General features: G+C 40.6%; 1 protein-coding gene and 1 long non-coding RNA gene across 9 annotated transcripts in view; both read left to right on the top strand.

Annotated features, from left to right (window-relative positions):
* Positions 1-11,329: 11,329 nt before the first annotated feature.
* PTAR1 (protein prenyltransferase alpha subunit repeat containing 1) overlaps positions 11,330-18,592 on the top strand; it is a 54,671-nt gene continuing 47,408 nt past the window's right edge. For 4 of the 8 annotated variants that reach the window (XM_059656866.1, XM_059656865.1, XM_059656868.1 and 1 more), the window contains exon 1: positions 11,331-11,515. In XM_059656866.1, coding sequence (XP_059512849.1) covers positions 11,430-11,515 — 86 coding nt within the window. In that variant the 5' untranslated portion in view covers positions 11,331-11,429. Of the gene's footprint in view, positions 11,516-18,592 lie in introns of all 8 variants that reach the window. The other 4 variants (XR_009447613.1, XM_059656867.1, XR_009447612.1 and 1 more) reach the window with 2 other exon arrangements.
* LOC132211978 (uncharacterized) lies at positions 11,562-13,002 on the top strand. The gene is made up of 2 exons (XR_009447615.1): positions 11,562-12,362; positions 12,441-13,002. It is a non-coding gene; the product is annotated as an uncharacterized LOC132211978 (long non-coding RNA).

The raw sequence follows: 18,592 nt of genomic DNA, 5'->3' as shown, positions 1-18,592 counted from the left end.
TATGTTATATTAACATTTGATTCTCTTGCAGGTTTGAATGTAGCTGTCAGCAGTTGCTGTAGACCTGTATTGGTCTACAGTCCTTGATAGTCTTTGGGAGTAACTGGCAAGTGTTCCATTTCCCATACTGAAGGCCATTGTTATGGCCATATGTTAACTGTCCTGGAAGGGGGCTATATGGGGTGCACCCCAAAAGTAAAGGGTATCTAGCTGCCAAGAGGGCAGGTGCCCAACTAGGTAAAGAAAAATACCCATCAGGTTTTGGTCTCTATTAAGAGACAGTTAACAGTTGGCAGCCTGTATACGCTCTTGCAGGCATGCATGCCCATGCCCATGTCAGGGGGGGTACTTACCTCAACTGTAAAAGAAAACTAGAAAAGGCCTGTTTGGAATAGAAGGTCTAAGGCATAGTTATGCATTTTTAAAGGACATAGAAAGAAGGTTTAAAAGCTACTTTGAAAGTATAAAATTTAGAGAGATTATGTATGTAATAAGAAAAATAAGAGAAATGTTAAAAAGAAATTAATCAAATAGTACAGGCCAGTAAGCCAGAGAGAGTAAATAATTTACATTCTGCCTCCCTAAACAGAGGGTAAATAGCTATGCCAAAGTACTTAGGGGGGACTGATAAAAGAAATCCAACAATTACTGTTTTGTTATAACTCTGAAAAGTCCATGAAAAGGGACTGGCAAGAAAAATCAGAAGATCTTAGAGCAGATCAGTATGTTTTTCTCCTTATATAATTCTTCTTAAATCTGGCAATGCTTAATAAGTCATGGCAATACATTTCTTTGAATGAAATCAATAAGACCGGTTTTCAATAGTGGTTTTATTGACTGGAAACTTTGACTTGAGTATCATGTTTTAAAGAAACCTGTCTGAGCTCTGAAGACTTGAAGCCAATAAAAGTGCCATAGGAAAAGCCTGGTATCTTGCTTGGGAGCCCTGAAGATGGCTGGCGCTGGAGCATCAGGCCCAAGCCCTGCCATCACTGGCGGTTGGTAAGAGTAGAAGGGGAGCAATAAGGATGCCTCTGCATCCCTGCGGAACCCCCACTCACTCTGGGCCGCAGTGAGTAGGAGGGCTACTGAGATGGGCCTTAAAGCCTAGAGCATGGTCTCAGGAGGAGTTGCTACAGGTGAGGGATTCACCTAACTCAGCGGATACTGCAGGCAGGCCTGATGGCAGCTGGATGGCTTGGCTTCCTGGCCCTACGGGGCACATTAAGATTCAATCATGAGATTCCAGCAAAGGTAGTCAGTTACCATTCTTGTTGTGTTTATGCAAACATCAGGCCAAATTGAATACAGTAGATAAATTAATCTTGATTTGGCTTTTTGATAGCAATAGAGGAATTTTTAAGAAGAAAAACTCTATTTCAATGGAGGTTATTAAAACTGAAATGTTTTCTTTCCCTTCCACTGGACCATTTGTTATAGTTCGTCTCTGCCAGGTCACAAACCCAGCTCCTTCTGTGCCCAGGACAGCAGGGAGCCTGAGTGGAAGGTGACCTCTGACTAGACACACCCGCTGCAGATCACCTTCAAGAAGACAGCGAACCTCGGCGGACCCCTTGTAACCCTCCTGATGCTGTTGACTTTCGGCCCTTGCATTATTAACAGACTAGTCCAATTTGTCAAGAAGTGTATAAAAGTAGTTCAGTTGATAGTTCAGTCCGTCTCATGATTGAGCCGGAAGTTCCAAGACAAGAGGGGAATGAAAGGACAGAACAGGACTGATAGCTGTGTCCTTAACCCCTCTTCCAAGAAAAAGCCGCAGAATATATCAGTTACTCAGCCTGCCCTTATCTCGGCCAATGGGAAAGCGGGGGAAACTAGCCCAAGGCCAAGAGTATGCTAGCCACCCCCCTGTCTTTGTGTAACCAGACCCTAGCTGCACCCTGCCCTTGTGTCACTAGCCCCCGGCCCTCACTCAACCAACCGGAATCGGCCAAATCAGTGGTCAGAGTGTGCCCCCACCCCTGACCCAAAGCCCTATAAATTCTTTGTTCCCTTGGGACTCGGGGCTCTCTCTTACCTCCAGTAATGGAGGCGGGGGGGGGGGAACCAAGTCCCGGGCTTGAATAAAAGACTCTATGCTTTTGCATCAGATTTGGTGCTCCCTGGTGGATCTTTGGGGGGTCTTGAAATCTGGGCATAACAACACACGCTGCTCTGCAGACACTTTCTGTCGATAATGCCAGCATCTTTTGGCTGCAGAGCTACGTTGTATCAACAGTTGTTCTTTAGACATAGTCCCACCTCTCTACTGTCATGGTCTGAGATGCAGGTGATTGAGGGTCCTGGCTATCAGGCTGCTGAGAGCTGTCTGACCAATGGCTGATTCTGGCTGATTCTGTGGGGGTAGGACTTCCTCCTCCCTGCTGTCAGTTTCCGCAGCTGTGATGAGGAAGCTGGGGTGACAGAGGGAGCCGCCCTCCAAGCCACCCTCTCTCTCTCTCGCTCTGCTCTATGTCCAGTGGTCTCCTGCTCTGCCAAGTCCTCCAAACCTCCTGCTCTCTGCTGGCAAGGTCCTGGGAGTCTGCAGGCGTGGCTAGGCGCGGGTGGCGCACCTCCAGAACCAGCAAAAGCTCCGGGAGCCTGTGGGCGTGGCCGCTGTGGCCTCCTGGGGCGCTTGACACCTGTGTATGCAAATTAACCACCATCTTTGTCAGATAATTTGCATAGTCACTCGGATTGGCTTTTGGGTGTGGCTTTTGGGCGTGGCTTGAGCGTAGCAGAGGGACAGCTAATTTGCATGTTTCTCTTTTATTAGGTAGAATTGCCTATATCTGCTTTATTTTACGCTATAATAGTAGAGCTGAGTAATTGGAACAGGGATCATGCAACCCACAAAATCTAAAATATGTCCTATTTAGCCCTTTATTAAAAAGTTTGGAAGACTTCTGGTTTTAGTGACAACATGGAAAGAGCTTGAAAGTCTTCAGTCCCATCGTTACAAGACAAAAGATAAACAAACTAAAATAAAACACTTTTCTTAGGCTCATCTGAGAATGAAGAGCACAGAGCAACCTCTCACCCAGAAATCTGAGAGACAGGCAAATACCGAGAATCACAGATAAGATCAGCTTATCTGGAGCAAAAAATGCTGGAGCCTTCAACTGCTTTGAACACTGAGGTGATCATCTTGACAAATTCCTCGAGGCTGAGTGTGGACTAGTTTATGATTGAGAAAGTCCTTGAGGCCCAATCTTAGGGAAACCCAAACACTTTTATGGAATTTACCTCAAGGAACCCCATCAGGTTCTCACAGTGATGACCCCAAAAATATACCCTCCCACTTTAGTCATAGGGTGGGTTAAGTAACCATTTTGATATACACTAAATCCATTTTCTGTAATAAGGGCCAATGTTCCAGATGAAATGATGTTACCAGAATCTTCGATGATCAAGGGAAGGGGAATAAGACAACTCCAGCCACCTAATCTATCCTCCTTATCTCACCTAAGAGGGGAAAAGCCAAAAAGCATTCCTGAAGGTCACATCCCAAATACTCATGCCCACAAAAGACTCAGAGTTCATTATAAAATTATAAAACAATTCCTCTCCAACAACACCTTACTACTACATCAACAGGGCTCTAGTTTTATAATAATAGTGAATTACAACTAAGAAAGTAACAAGATACAGTTCTATTTGAGAAGGAATTCTTAGGACAATTTATGAAAACAGGAGAGAAAAAATACACCTGAGGAAACTGAATCCTGTGACACCTTCAGCTATAGCAAACATAATCCTAACCAGATTGACATAAAACCTTTCACTAAAGGCCTAGTTAACCTCAGTTTCTATTATCCCATAGATCATGTCCAATTTTCAGCAATTTGCAACATGCTAAAAGGAAAGAAGAAGAGAAACAGGATCTGAGGTGACAAATGTAGCATCAGAACCAGATTCAGTAGGGGTAATGAAAATATTCCAAAATCAGAGGTGTGTGCTCATTTATGTACACATGTACAAAGTATAAAATAATTATTAGTTTGGCCTTCTTTCAATTCCTGAAATATGCTATGCAAGCGCTGTTCTCCTTGAGGCCTTCACACATGCTGTTTCCACTGCTGGCGAGGCTTCTCCCCTGCTTTTCACAGAGGTGGCTCCTGCTAACCGTTCAGGTCTCTGCTTAAATATCACCACCAGACACAGGCTTCCCTGAGCACACTGTCTGACGATATGCCCTTACCCCACACTGTTATTATCTGTCCTGATATCTTGCTTTTTCCTTTTGTGTCATGAATTACAATTTTTTTTTTTAGTATATTGATGTTTATTTGAATATTGTATTTTTCTTCCATCAACCTGTAGGTCCCATAAGAAGGCAAGAATAATATCTGTTTTCTCTCAATAGTATACTCAGCAGTTAACACATGTCTTATATATAATAACACTGATTAAAATATGTGGAATAAATAAGTACAATTACTTGGACTCTCACCCACTCAGAGGAGGTATTTAGCCTTCTCCTCCTATAAACTAAATACACCATCTTTTACACTTTTTTTTTTGCACACTGATGGTGATGTGAAAGACTTACCATAGAAATTAAAGTGTTTAAAGTAGAAAGACACTGCTTGGAGAGTTACTCTTTGGTATTCCTTCCTACAATTCAAACTATCAGGCTCTATAAATACTGTAATGCAGGTTTGAGCATAATTTAACAATTAACAAAGAAAATTAATCACTTCCTATGGGTGATTTTGGCCTGTTGTTAATTTTGATGAGTGGCAGAGGTGGCTTAAAACATGGAAACAGGAAAAAAAATGAAGAAATAGGTATATTTTTATGATAAAATTTTTGAGTCGGAAAATTAAGTTAAGAAGTGAGATGGATAAGGGGAAATGTAGCCCTGCCTTACTCTTAGGAAGTTATTGAAGATGTCAAATTAAGCTTTAAATACCTTTCAAATTTTTTCAGTTATGATTTTTTAACCTAAGTCTATGGTAAAGGGTAAAGGGGGGCAAATATATGGTAACAGAAGATGATTTGACTTTGGGTGGTGGTACACCATGCAATTTACAGAATATGTATTACAGAATTGTACACTTGAAACCTATATAATCTAAAAAGAAGTGTATGGTTTTCATCATTGCCATATTTATACTGAAGAATATGCAAATCATAGAATAAAAAAACTACTAAGAATGTACTACTACTTGGATAGTTCTTTCATTTAGTCATCCATTAAAAGCCATATTACTAAGAAAATCCCTACAACAATTTGACATCTTCAGTAGTATATGAGGAACATTCATTGCATCACAGAGACATACCCATCTCTCTAGCTGTTTCCATATGCAAGGTCCTGGGTTGGCACTTTGTTTTTCCAGGCATTTTCTCCTGTTCTCTGAAGACTACACCATGGGTCTCCTGGGCTGGCCTCTGCAGTAGGAAGGAAGAAGAGGGCAAAGGAAAAGAATGACATTTTGGAACTAATAACAATTGTTATTAGTTTCTAATAACAATTAGAAAAATAAAAAACAATTTTTTCAGCAATAAAAAAATACCTATTATGTAACAAAAAACCTAGTATTTTCACTACAGTATTCCCATGGATTCTAATATCACCATTAAATGGTCATTTAATGTTATCTTTATGATTAGCATCTTGATAACATTTACCAACTTTGTTGGGTTAAAAAAAAAAAGTTCATTTTAACTAGGAGATTAATTGTAATTGCAGTACAATAATTTTCTTTAGAAATACTAGAAAAGAGTTTCAAATTGAAAGGATTTAATTTAGTCTTAGTTACTATTGTTTTAATATTGTACTCATCATGCTTTCCTTATTCACAGAAATCAGTAATAATTGAATAGTGCTTCATAGTTTAAAGATGCCTTCACATGTATTTTCCTATTTTTATCTCAACATTTAGAATAATAAAGTGCTAGAGACATCAACTAAGAATAATAATAAAGATAACATTTGCCTTCAGGGTGATTTTGTGACTTTTTAAAAAATAATTCTTGATTATATATAAAGTTTTGTATTTGGGAAAACAAACACATACCGAAACTCTCATGAATTTAATGTCATCATTTGAAAATCATATATTAATTTCTATTCCTTTTCCTAAAATGGTCTTTAATAAAAACTTTAAATGTGACATTGCTCCTATTGACTTTTCTTAAGATTTCATTAAAAAAAAAACATTGATATTGTGGCTTCTTGACTAGTATTATATTTCCCTTCTATTTCTTTGTTAGTAAGTTCTTTGATTTTAAATTTTAGGAAAGTTATCAGTTTAAGGCTTGGCATACTATAAGTATATAGTTAGTCACAACATGAATATAATAATGAAGCATTGAGAATTGAGCACTTAGTTTTTTTAATGGGGAAATAAGCTTGGTGTTTTTGCAATAATAGTCAGTATACAGTAAGCACATGTTTAGCATTACTTAAAGTCTCTCTTACATAATACAGGGTGGGGCAAACATAGGTTTACTGTTGTTCATATGAAAATAATACAATAGCCCAGCTGGCATGGCTCAGTGGTTGAACTTTGACCTATGAACCAGTCAGGGCACATGCCCGGGTAGCGGGTCAATCCCCAGAGTGGCAGGAAGCAGCCAATCCAAGATTCTCTCTCATCACTGATGTTTCTGTCTCTCTCCCTCTCCTTTCCTCTCTGAAATCAACAAAACTGTATTTTTTAAAAAAGAAAATAATACAATAGTTAATAATAATACAAGAATAAACTGTTTCGCATACTCACAACTGTAGACCTACTTTTGTCCCACCTATATTACTATGATATTCAATTCAAATAACTGGAGTAAATAAACAACACAATATAGTGATATAAGGAGAATAATATAGAGTGAAGATGCAAACAGATTATAAAGTCACCTCCAGCTCTTCACAAAAGGATGAAGCCTGTCATTAAAACCACTTTGGTGTCTTCCTTCCCACCATACATAGGTTTTATTGTAGAAAGTCTGGAACATCCAGAAGAATATAAAGAATGCATATTTATAGGTCTTAATTGTCTCCAGTATTTAATTTCATCATACAGAGATAACCATTGTTAACATTTTAGTTTATATTTATACTAGAGGCCCAGTGCACGAAATTCATGCATGGGGGGTGTCCTTCAGCCCAGCCTGCACCCTCTCGCAATCTGAGACCCCTCGGGAGATGTCCAACTGCCAGTTTAAGCCTAATCAGGACCAGGCCTAAACTGGCAATCAGACATCCCTCTTGCAATCTGGGACCGCTTACCTATCTGCCTGCCTGGTCACCCCTAACCATTCTGCCTACCTGCCTGATCTCCCCTAACCCCTCTGCCTGCCTGCCTGATCACCCCTAACCACTTGCCTGCCTGCCTGATCTCCCCTAACTACGCTGCCTGTCTGCCTGATCCCCCTTAACTGCTGGCATGCCTGCCTGATCACCCCTAACTGCTAGCCTGCCTGCCTGATCGTCCCTAACCACCTCTGCCTCGGCCCCCGCTGCCACGGCTTTGTCCAGAAGGACGTCCGAAATGACGTCTGGAAGGTCGTTCGGCTGTCCAGTCTAATAGCATATTACACTTTTTAAAAATATATATTTTACTGATTTTTTACAGAGAGTAAGGGAGAGGGATAGTTAGAAACATCAATGAGAGAGAAACATCGATCAGCGCCTCCTGTACACTCCTCACTGGGGATGTGCCCACAACCAAGGTACATGCCCTTGATCAGAATCAAACCTGGGACCCTTGAGTCCGCAGGCCAACGCTCTATCCGCTGAGCCAAACTGGTTAGGGCTACACTTTTATTATTATAGATTGTGTACAATTCATTTTGTATATATGAGGGTTATATTATATGCTGTTTTGGTATTTGTTTTTGTCATTTCATATCTACCTTTCCCCTATCATCAAATAGTCTTCTAAAATATGAAAAGTATGATTAGGGGGAGATGTGGAAGGATTGTCAAAACACATTCACAGCCATGTGAACAATAATTAGAGGCATGGTCAAGTTAAAATGAATACATCTCTAAAAAAATTAATATGTATGAAGTAATTGGTGCTTTGGCCAGTATGGCTCAGTTGGTTAGAGCATTGTACCATACACCAAAGGGTGGTAGGTTTGATTCCCATCAGGGCACATATCCAGGTTGTGGGTTTGATCCCCAATCAGGGCACATGTGGGAAGCAAATGATTGATATTTCTCTTTCACATGGATGTTTCTTTCTCACATTGATGTTTCTCTCTCTCCCCCTTCCTCTCCCTAAAATCACATAAATAAATAAATAAATAAATAAATAAATAAATAAATAAATAAAATAAGAGACAATTGGCTAATTAACAGATAAATATATCCACATCTTTATTAACATAGACTTTTAAAAGTATATGTTAAACTTTTCTTAAGTTACAAAAATTATATTTTGTTCTTTGAATTACTTAGAAAGTAAAATTATCCTATAAATATACCTCCCCCTAAGAGTTTGGTAATATATTCTTCTAGCTAGAATGTGCTTTTATGACTAAACAATTTCTCATCAAATAGATTTATTATAATTTAATCAATCTCTGTTGTTGGGCATTCAAGCTATTTGTAATTTTTCATTATTATCAGTAAATGTACTTTGCAGATTCCTGAACATACATGTTTAAGTCCGTCAAGAAAATCTTGCTAAATTTATCAAATATCATATCATATCTTATATATTACTAAAGTATTATGAATTTCAATTCTTAACTTCTTTCAACCTCAGTTTTCTTTTTCTGCAAAAGTATGGGTTTGGATCAGTTCTAATACGCTCCAATTCTAAAAACCTTGAGTTATAAATACAGTAGATCCTTAATAAGTGAGTAAAACAATTTGTTAACTCTTAGAAGAAGACGTGAGACACAATTCTAAGGATTTTGCCTTTCAAATGAGCATAAAGAGGGTGTGTGCTCCTGTATGTGTTATGTGGGGAGGGATACACAGAACTGTAAGGAGGAGTTATCTTTCTGGAATATCAATCTTACTTCAGGATTTAGGGACAAAGTTTGGGTTTTATCCCTGTCAAATATATTAGGGTGAGATACAAAATTCATCAACTTTTAAGATAAAAAATAAAGTCTTTGAAAAAAAAAAGTATATTTCTGAGTGTGCTGCTTTGAGCTCTGTCCCCCAGAAGTCAGGATTTATTTTTTCACTTTTATTAGGAAAAGATGCAAGGCTTTGATTAAGTGAAGAGAAAGAAGACGTCAGTTAACTCAAACATTTGAGAACTGGTATCACATTCTTAGAGTAACTAAGATATTTGAAGTTGTCCTTGGCCTTGGGAATCTAAACACACATTCACTCACTGCACTGCCTCCTCTGAGAAGCGTCAAGAGGTTAAGATTTGTTTGATTTACAAACTAAAACCTGTCCCATCTTGCTTTTTTACAATTTTGTGAATCTTCTAGCTCGTTTCTATTAAAAACATATGGCCAATGTCTAAACAGCAGTTCTATCCTTTATAAATATACCTACAGGGAGTGTTGACTATTGGATATAGTTAACTTACATTTCTCATTCAACGGGTTACAATTTTGCACCCAAAATTATTCTTTGATAATCAACCCTACTTCAAATGCTCCACATATCTTTACATTAAACAGACAATAAGCTTGCCTTTCTTTTTAAAAAAGTTTAAAAAAATACAGATTTCAAGGATTAAGTAAAAATAACTGAACTGAAGGCAGATTTTTTTCTATTACAGAAGGATGAAGGAAAATCTGATGTATAATGTTTGACTTGTGGCATTTCAAAATCCAAATTAACTAGAAATCCTCTTTTCCCCACAAAAATGATTTGCAGCAAGGTAAATAGTTACAAAAGCAAACTCTATCAGGGCCTTGACTTTCTCACTCCGAAACTGACGCAGTGTTCAGAGGACTCCAAACCTTCCGGAAAATGAAGTCTGGTTGTCTCTTGGTAGGGGCGGGATTGATTCCATGATCCCCACGGACACCAAAATCCACAGGTGCTCAAGTCTCATGAAAAAGTGGAGTCGTATTTGAGTCTACTGCACATCTCCCATAGACTTGAAGTCATCTCTAGGTTACTTCTATTGCCTCATACAATGTAAATCCTATATGAATAGTTGTTACATTGTACTATTCAGGGAGTAATGACAAGAAAAAAAACCAAGATGTTCAATACAGAACCAACCATCCTGGGCTTAATTACCCAGTACCCTCGGCAACAACCTAACTTTTTCTTCCCACACCTTCTCTATCCAAAGTTGCCTGAATTTGTGGCAGGTAGGTAGGGCCCACCACACACTCCGTAGAAAACCTAAAAAAAATATTTCAGTACTGAACTCCTACTTCCTATATCCAGCTGGCAAAGAACGTTTCCTTTTCTTTCCTATTCCTTCCTTGAATGCATTCGTTACGTTTGTTTAAAAATTAATGGTTGAGGACGGCTGCTCCGAGGCCGAAATTGGCACGCAGGGAAAGGAAGCCCCCAACAAGGTCCAATCGGGGCTCCTTCTGCCAGCAGCGCCTCTGAAGGCCTCCTCCCGACAGCTGGAAAAATAAAGCAAGTAAGTTCTCACAGGTACTGACTGTGCCCTGACCCGTTTGGCTCAGTGGACAGAGCCTCGGCCTGCGGACTCAAGGGAACCTGGCTGGTCAAGGGCATGCACCTTGGTTGCGGGCACATCCCCAGTGGGGAGTGTGCAGGAGGCAGCTGATCGATGCTTCTAACTCTCTATCCCTCTCCCTTCCTCTCTGTAAAAAAATCAATAAAATATATTTAGAAAACATGCCCTAACCGGTTTGGCTCAGTGGCTGGAGCGTTGGCCTGCGGACTGAAGGGTCCGCGGTTCGATTTCGGTCAAGGGCATGTACCTTGGTTGCGGGCACGTACCCAGTAGAGAGTGTGTAGGAGGCAGCCGATCGATGTTTCTCTCATCGATGTTTCTAACTCTCTATCCCTCTCTGTAAAAAATCAATAAAATATATTTTAAAAAAATATATTCAAAAAACAAAACAAAAGGTACTGACTGCTCACAAGGACTTGCAGTCGCAAGGAAACTTCCCTCGGGGACTCCCGGGACCTGGCGACTCCTGCAGAATGGAAGTTGCGGGGACGGGGGATGACCTGAGGACCACTTACTCGCAGCCCCGACTGGATAGAAATGAAAATAAAATGTGTAAGACCGAGACCTGCCACTGAGTCTGCAGCATCTTCCGGGACGCTGACCAACTGTTAGGGACCGGGAGAGGACGTCAGGGCCCGACCCACCAGGCCGCTCCGGTCCCCGCGGGCGCCACGCCCCGGCCACCGGCGGACGACCCGGAAGTTCTCGGCGGCCGCGGCGGCGGCAGGGGCGGAGGCGGGAGCTCCGCCAAACCGGCGCACACGCGCGCTCCCCGCGGAACCCCGCCGGCCGCGCTGCGCTGTCCCGGAGGCGCGCCCGAGCCGCCCGGCCGCCAACATGGCCGAGACGAGCGAGGAGGTGGCGGTGCTGGTGCAGCGGGTGGTGAAGGACATCACCAACGCCTTCCGGAGGAACCCGCACATGTGAGTCGCGCGCCGGCGTGGCCGCCGTCTCCAGGGGTCGTCGGGGACGGAGGGGGGCGGGGCCGAGCCCGGAGCCGACCTCGGGCGGCGACTCGCGGGCGGCGGGGCCTGGCGCGCCGCTCGCTGCAGGGGAGGGAGCCAGTTCGCGGCCGGATCGCCGCCGGCCGCCGCGGGGCCCGCTCTCCGCCCCCGGGACCGCTGCCGGGAGCGTCCCTCGCAGTGACCTCGGAAAAGCACGGGGAGCGAGTTTGTTTCGCTCTGCGGCTCCCCCGGCCCCCGTCCTTTCCCAGGAGTTCGGGAACCTGGAAAGACGTCCTCCGGGCGTCCGCCTCCCCCGTCTGATCGGGAAGGGGACCCGGGCGCACACGCGATGCGAGTCTCTGTGCTGCGTACACACAACTCCGCTGAGGCTCATCCCGGCCGCTGGTCGGAGGGGTCACCGATCAGCTGGTCCTCAGCGGGCCCGGACCCCTCTCAGCTTTCTAACCAGGGGGAGTTGGAGGCTGCTTCCCAAGGTTGCACAGGGACTCCGACGAAACATTCTGTTTTGAAGGTGAACCGAGCATACTCGAGAGTTTAGCGTCCGTCGGCACAGGAGGAGTCGAACGGAAAGTAGATGAAACCTCGACACCTTTTAGCATTAGCTGAACCATCGTAACAGGGAGCAAGCACCTGAACCAGTTTATTATTATTATTTTTTAATCCAGACCCTGCAGCCTGTTTAAGTAGCACACAGAGCACTGCCACGCTGTGTCTTCCCTGCTTCCTCTCCGTTTCACTGGGGAGGTAGGAGAAACGATCTTCTTTCTAACGCTTGTGCTTGTATGTAGCAAGCGAAAAGGAAGCTGTGGAGAGAGAGAGAGAGAGAGAGAGAGAGAGAGAGAGAGAGAGAGAGCGAGAGAGAGAGAGAGAGAGAGAGAGAGAGAGAGAGAGAGAGATACATTGTACAAAAGAGGGAGAAGCAGGAGTGGAGTTCTCCCATCCCTCACCCACAAAAGAAACATAGAATCCAGTTTTGTGTTATCTTTATCTCTTCTGTGTAATATGTTACTCTTTAGAACACACGAGTTACTTTTTTTAAGTGGTCTAAGCCCTTAAGCCTCTCTCTTAGAGGTGCCAAACCTACATCCACGTGAAGCCTTCTCTTCCTTCCGGCGATGCTTATAAAAGAGTTGAGAAGCCCTCGGATGCCTCGCTCTCTGGTGGCACACAGTTGGAGACCTGCATCTGTGCCTCATTAAAAACAAAGCACCGCTGGCCTCCAAACGCACCGGCCGCCCCTGGCAGTGCCCACTTCCTTCCCCCTGGTGACTGCCGACACTTTGAGAATGAGCGTTTGGAATGATTTCTTGGCAGTAACCATAGTGGGGACTGGGCCTTGTGAAGAATGCTTTGATGCCTTGTATATCAGTCTTTCTGTCCCCTTTTCAGAAATAGAGCTTTAGGGCAAATGAGAGACATCATCAAAAAAAAAAACAACAGACAAACGAAGGGCCTGTTTCCTCCTCATTGGTGTTATTTTTCTTGAAGAGATTATAACAGGTTAGCAAGAAGTCTAATCTAATAAGTACAGTAATCATCTTAGTTTCTTGCCGTTGAGGTAGATTAGAAAAGCATCGGTATTTTATGCTTGAAGAAACAGATTGAGTGTTCATTGGCAGGTTGACACAGTGCTGTTTGGAACACATCCCAATTCTCCTGGATCACATTTATTGAAACTTATAAAGGATTTTAATATCTTCTTTAATCATATTCTTATGGTGAAATCTCATGAATGTACTCAATGAATGCATAATTTACACTTAAGCATTTGGGTCATTCAAGATTTAAAAGTATGAAATAAGATGGGCATTTGAAATAATGATATATAATATAGGGCTGAAAAATTAAGTAGCTTAACCCATTGTTCAATAGTCTTCAGCTATATTTTAGTACATATTTCCTGCAATAATAATATCTTCAATGATATTACTATACATCCTTTAATAAAATGTCTTATAATTTGGACTTTTCAAAATTGTCTATACTTCTTTCCCCAATCTAGCCCCTCCCCCCCAATAGGCTGTATTTCTAGTTAAAGGAGGGGGGGGAGCATTGTTTACCTTGAAAGTTAGTACCTAATTACAGTTTTCAGTATTAAAAAAGAAAGGTTTTCATTCTTTACTTTTTGTTTTTCTTTTTCTCCAAACACAAGATAGATTGCAATTTTATTAGTCAACATCAACTCCATTGACTTTGTAGACATCTCTAGCCAGGAGGAGTCAAAGATACAGTGAAAGATACAGTGGTTGATATGTGGATTTTGTTAGTGGTAGGTATGGATAGGTTACCTTCTCCGAGCCTCAGTTTCCTCTTGATCTAGTGAGGCTGATGAGAACACAGGAAAATTACCTTACACAATATCTGGTAACACTTAGTTGCCACTGGGTAAATATTAGGCTTAACCTGAATCCCTGTGCTCCTTAAAAAATATATGAATGGTGAATATGGAACACTTCATGAACTGAAAAATACCATAGGAATGTTGTTTTTGTGGTTGACTCTTAGAGACTACTATTGGAAAAACAACTGAAGGCTTGACCCAGGGACTGACAGTAAATTAATGTATAGAGCCTATGCTAAAGCAGAAGGCTACTGTTTACAATGGAATTGGGGTCATGTCAGAGGTCTCCAGCAGGTTATTTTTTATTACTTTTAAATATTTATTGAACTCTCACTGTTTACGAGGTGCTGTAGGTACCATCTTCACAGTGTAGAATAGGAAGGAATATAAAACACAGTTATACTCAAGACAATCACAGAAATATCTGATGATAGAAATGTTCTATACCTGTTCTGTCTCATATGATAGCTATGAGCCACATGTAGCTTGAGTGCTTAAAATGTGGCTAATGCAAATGAGGAACTGAATTTTAAATTTTATTGAATCTTAATTGATTTATACATAATGGTCACATATTCCTAGTGACTACTGTATTACACAGTACAGGTGTAGATGGTGACCTAAGACCTTCCTGCAAGAACAGTAAATTAACCCTGCAAAGTGGTTTATGATAAAGGCTGGACTAGCAGTCTGGTGAGCTAATGTTATGTGGGTCTTAGAAGGGAGGCTGGGTATGGAATGTCTTGGCCAAGGCTCTTAGGGTAGGTGGGTTTTGAGCTGAACTTTGAAAACTAGGTAAGATTTATCTCAGATAGGGAGCCAAAGACCTCCGCAGGGAACAGTAAACTAACCCCAGATAGCAAATGTAATTGAAAAGATAAAGTAGAACCAGATTATGTAGGAAATCCTGACTGTGGTTTAATTTCTTTCATACCATGCATGCATTCAGCAAAAGAGCACTTCTATTTGCAATGCTAATCCTGGGTCTGCAGGACTAGGAGCAGGGTGTAGATTGATGAACACACCACCGCACATGGTCCCTGCCCGAATGGAACTTTAAACAAATCAACACAGTGATTATGAAAAGAGCCCCAAAGGATAAGAAGCATGGATAGAGGCCTAATTTAGGTTAAATGGTCAAAATAGCTCTTTCTGAGAAAATAATTAAATTGAGCTATGAGGGATGGATAAAAGTTGGCTCAGAGAAAATACACCCTTCCTAGGTAGTGGGTAGGGCCCAATGAAGGGAGTAGTAATGAAGGCAGTTTTAGATTGTCTGTCTGCAAATTGAACTGAAGAATCAGAAACCAGAGAGTCTCTTGTCTTCTTACACATGATTTTTTTTTTATTGTTTTATTGCTTAAAGTATTACAAAGAGTATTACATATGTCTCCTTTTTTTCCCCGCCCATAACAATCCCCCGGCTTCCCCTACCCCCCAGTGTCTTATATCCATTGGTTATGCTTATTATGCATGCATACAAGTCCTTCGTTACACATGATTTTTATCTGTTTATTTAAATAATTGTATAGTTAGTTATAAAATGTTTGGGTTTGGAGTCTGGCAGCCCTGGGTTTGAATCTTGGCTTATCATTTAATAGTTGGGTAGACTTAGACAAGATTCTTCCCTCATTTTTAAAATGGGTTAAAATTCCTACTTTATAAAATTATTGTGCAGAATAAATGAAATAGTGTATGAAAAACCTGATATAAAATATTGCATACAATACACATTCAATAAACAGTTGTAATTTCTGTAGATGTTTTCTGCATAATGTCAGTAATATAATTTCAGTGATACACCAAGTCAGTTCCTTTAGAAGATTTGCTAACTTTCCCTTTGGTCATTCTTAAAAAAATTCCAGTTTGAAGAGAAACAAAAATGAAATGTTAGATTTAAAAGATTTGTCCTGAATCCTTGGGCTGTTTTCTGTTTATCACTCCACATTGCAGGGTTTGGTTTTAGTATTTGGGGACCATCCTTCCCTCTTGAAGGGAAGCTGGTCAATATTTTGTGAAAAATAAATGGGCCTACTCCAGTTGATGGATGATATTTCTGAAAAGTATAGATAAGAGACACTGCCTAAACATGAGGCTTAAAGTCAATATTAGTGTTATGTGAACATTGAACTTCATCTGGAAGGCACTGGATCCCCATTGTGAAGTGAAGCACTCAGAGAGACATACCAATCTTTTTAAGTAAATGTGGTGGGACCTAAAAAGTGAGCATTGTGGTATCTCTTTAAAAAGATTAGAACTTGATTATCATCCTAAATATTAACAACTCTAAAAATCCTATTACCTTGGTAATGCAGATATCCTTGTTAAATACCAGGAATCTCAATTTTTAGAAACCTATAAATATAAAGGAATGAAATTTGCTGGCAGTGAAAAACTCAAAAATTTCTAAGACATTTCATAAGGAAATAACTGGAGATGTATTTTATATTTATAGCACATTCAGTGCAACCATTAAATATATATTAATTAGTAGGAAAGTTATTACTGTGAATTAAATTTTTAAAAAGGATTATAGGAGTATGTTCAATATAATCCCACTTTATAAAATATTTAGAAAAAAAGGTCACATGCCCAAATATAACAGTGGTAGAGGGCTGGCAGATGACTTTTAGCTGGTTTTTTCCCTGTTTTCCAACTTTTCTTGAGTAGAAAATTAGAATTCAAATACCGGAAATCTAGAAGGAATTAATATAAATCTTGCTTGCTTTCACTTTCCTGTGGCTACAAGGATTTGGAGCTAAATATTAGGAAGTCCTAATTTTTTTTAATCTTTATTGTTGAAAGTATTATATATGTCCTCCTTTTTTCCCCATTGACCCCTTCTAGCCTGACCCCCACCCCTGCCCCAGGCCTTCACCATCCTATTGTGTGTGTTGATGCATTATTTATGTATGCATTACAAGTTTTCTTCCCACCTACCTACCCACCCACCCTCCCTCTCCTGCCTTCCCTCTGAAAAGGAAGTCCCAATTTTTAATTTAGCCACTGGCCAAAATGACCTTGGGTAAATCCTCTTGACCTTATTGGACCTCAGTTTCCTCATCTGATAAAATGAGAGACTAGACAAATGAGGTCCCTTCCAATTTTAAAATGACTCTGGAATCCCAAATTGTCTGGGGGGAAAAAAAGTGGACTATGACCTAAGGGACTAGACATAGAAGTCTGAAGTCACGCACACTGTTATTTGGAAGCTTACTGACCTACCTATCTGTCTAAAGTACCTGTTATATTTTTAGGAAGCAGCAAAGCACTGTATTTTAGGGTCAAATAACTCGGTAAAAGCTTAACATTCTTTTCCTCACTTTATCAGTATCTGTTAAGCAAGGAACTTTCCAGTTTGATCTCAGGCTCTCTTTTTTTTTTTTTTAATCCTCACCTGAGGATATTTTTCCATTGATTTTTAGAGAGAGTGGAAAGGAAGGAGAGAGACGAGAAACGTAGATGTGAGGATTGAACACTTTACAGGTTACCACATTTTAAAAAATATGTATTTTTATTGATTTCAGAGAGGAAGGGAGAGGAAGAGAGATAGAAACAGCAATGATGAGAGAGAATCATTGATCTACTGCCTCTTGCACGCCCCCTACTGGGAATCAAGACCACAACCCCGGGTATGTGGCCTTGGTCAGAACTGAACTCAGAACCCTTCAGTCTGCAGGCCAACAGTCTATCCCCTGAGCCAAACCAGCTAGGGCAACCACATTTCTTTACAATGTATTATTTGCTCTTCATAATAGGCAGGGAAAGTATTATTTCTGTATTTCAGATGAGGATACTGATGGCCAAGTGACTTACCCAGTTCACATTGACTGTCAGTGGTAGAACGGAGATCTGGACCTCAGAAGATCAAGTGCTTTTGTCGCTATATATTACTGCCTCTCTTTTAATTTGGATTTTTTTTTTTATTTTCTAGTGCTTTACATTTCCTGATATGACAGTTCTCATTCTTACTTGAGAAAAGCTGCCAGGTCTTAAAATTTGAAAGTTGGATAAGAGGTGACCTAGCAGACATTGCCTTTACGTAGACATATAATGTAATTCCACATTTTAAAAGTTAGGAAAATGAGATCTACAGAGACCAAGTGACATGCTCTATATCTCACATTGACAGAGCTAGGAGTTGAGCCCACTGCCTTAGAAGGAAATCAGTGGTTAGGTTTTCTTGCAGAATCAAGAAGTGATGCTCTTTGAACTTTATTTATTTTGAATATTATCACCAAAGTGCAAGGATAATCAACCTTTCAGTAGCAGTTACTGCACCTACTGTATCCAAGGTATTCTTAGTTTTTTAATTATTGCTTGGAAGTGCAGTAGCCAACTAAAACAATGTGCAGTTTTTTTGTATGTGTGCAGATGGCTCTGTTCTGTTATTTAGGTACATGTAGTTGGGCATTTTATTTGGGGTATAAATAGTGAGCAAGGCAGGGTTTTGTTTTTTTATATTGTGAATTTTAAGTAATAAAAACCCATCTCTCCCCCCCCACCCCCCAAAAAAAACCAAAACCAAAACAAAACAACAAAACAAACCACCAGGCTGTACCCAGAAGCTAGGATTCTTTTATTTTTGTTACTCCAACATTCATATTGTTGACTTTTGCAGTTCTTGGCAGTGTGTGTTATGATTATTAGACCTCAGAACAAACTTTTCGAAATAATTGAACTGAGGTTGTTTT

Source organism: Myotis daubentonii, chromosome 11, assembly GCF_963259705.1.
Source record: "Myotis daubentonii chromosome 11, mMyoDau2.1, whole genome shotgun sequence".
NCBI lineage: Eukaryota > Metazoa > Chordata > Mammalia > Chiroptera > Vespertilionidae > Myotis > Myotis daubentonii.
Note: the sequence above shows the minus strand (reverse complement) of the source record. Positions and strands in the feature narration are given on the sequence as shown.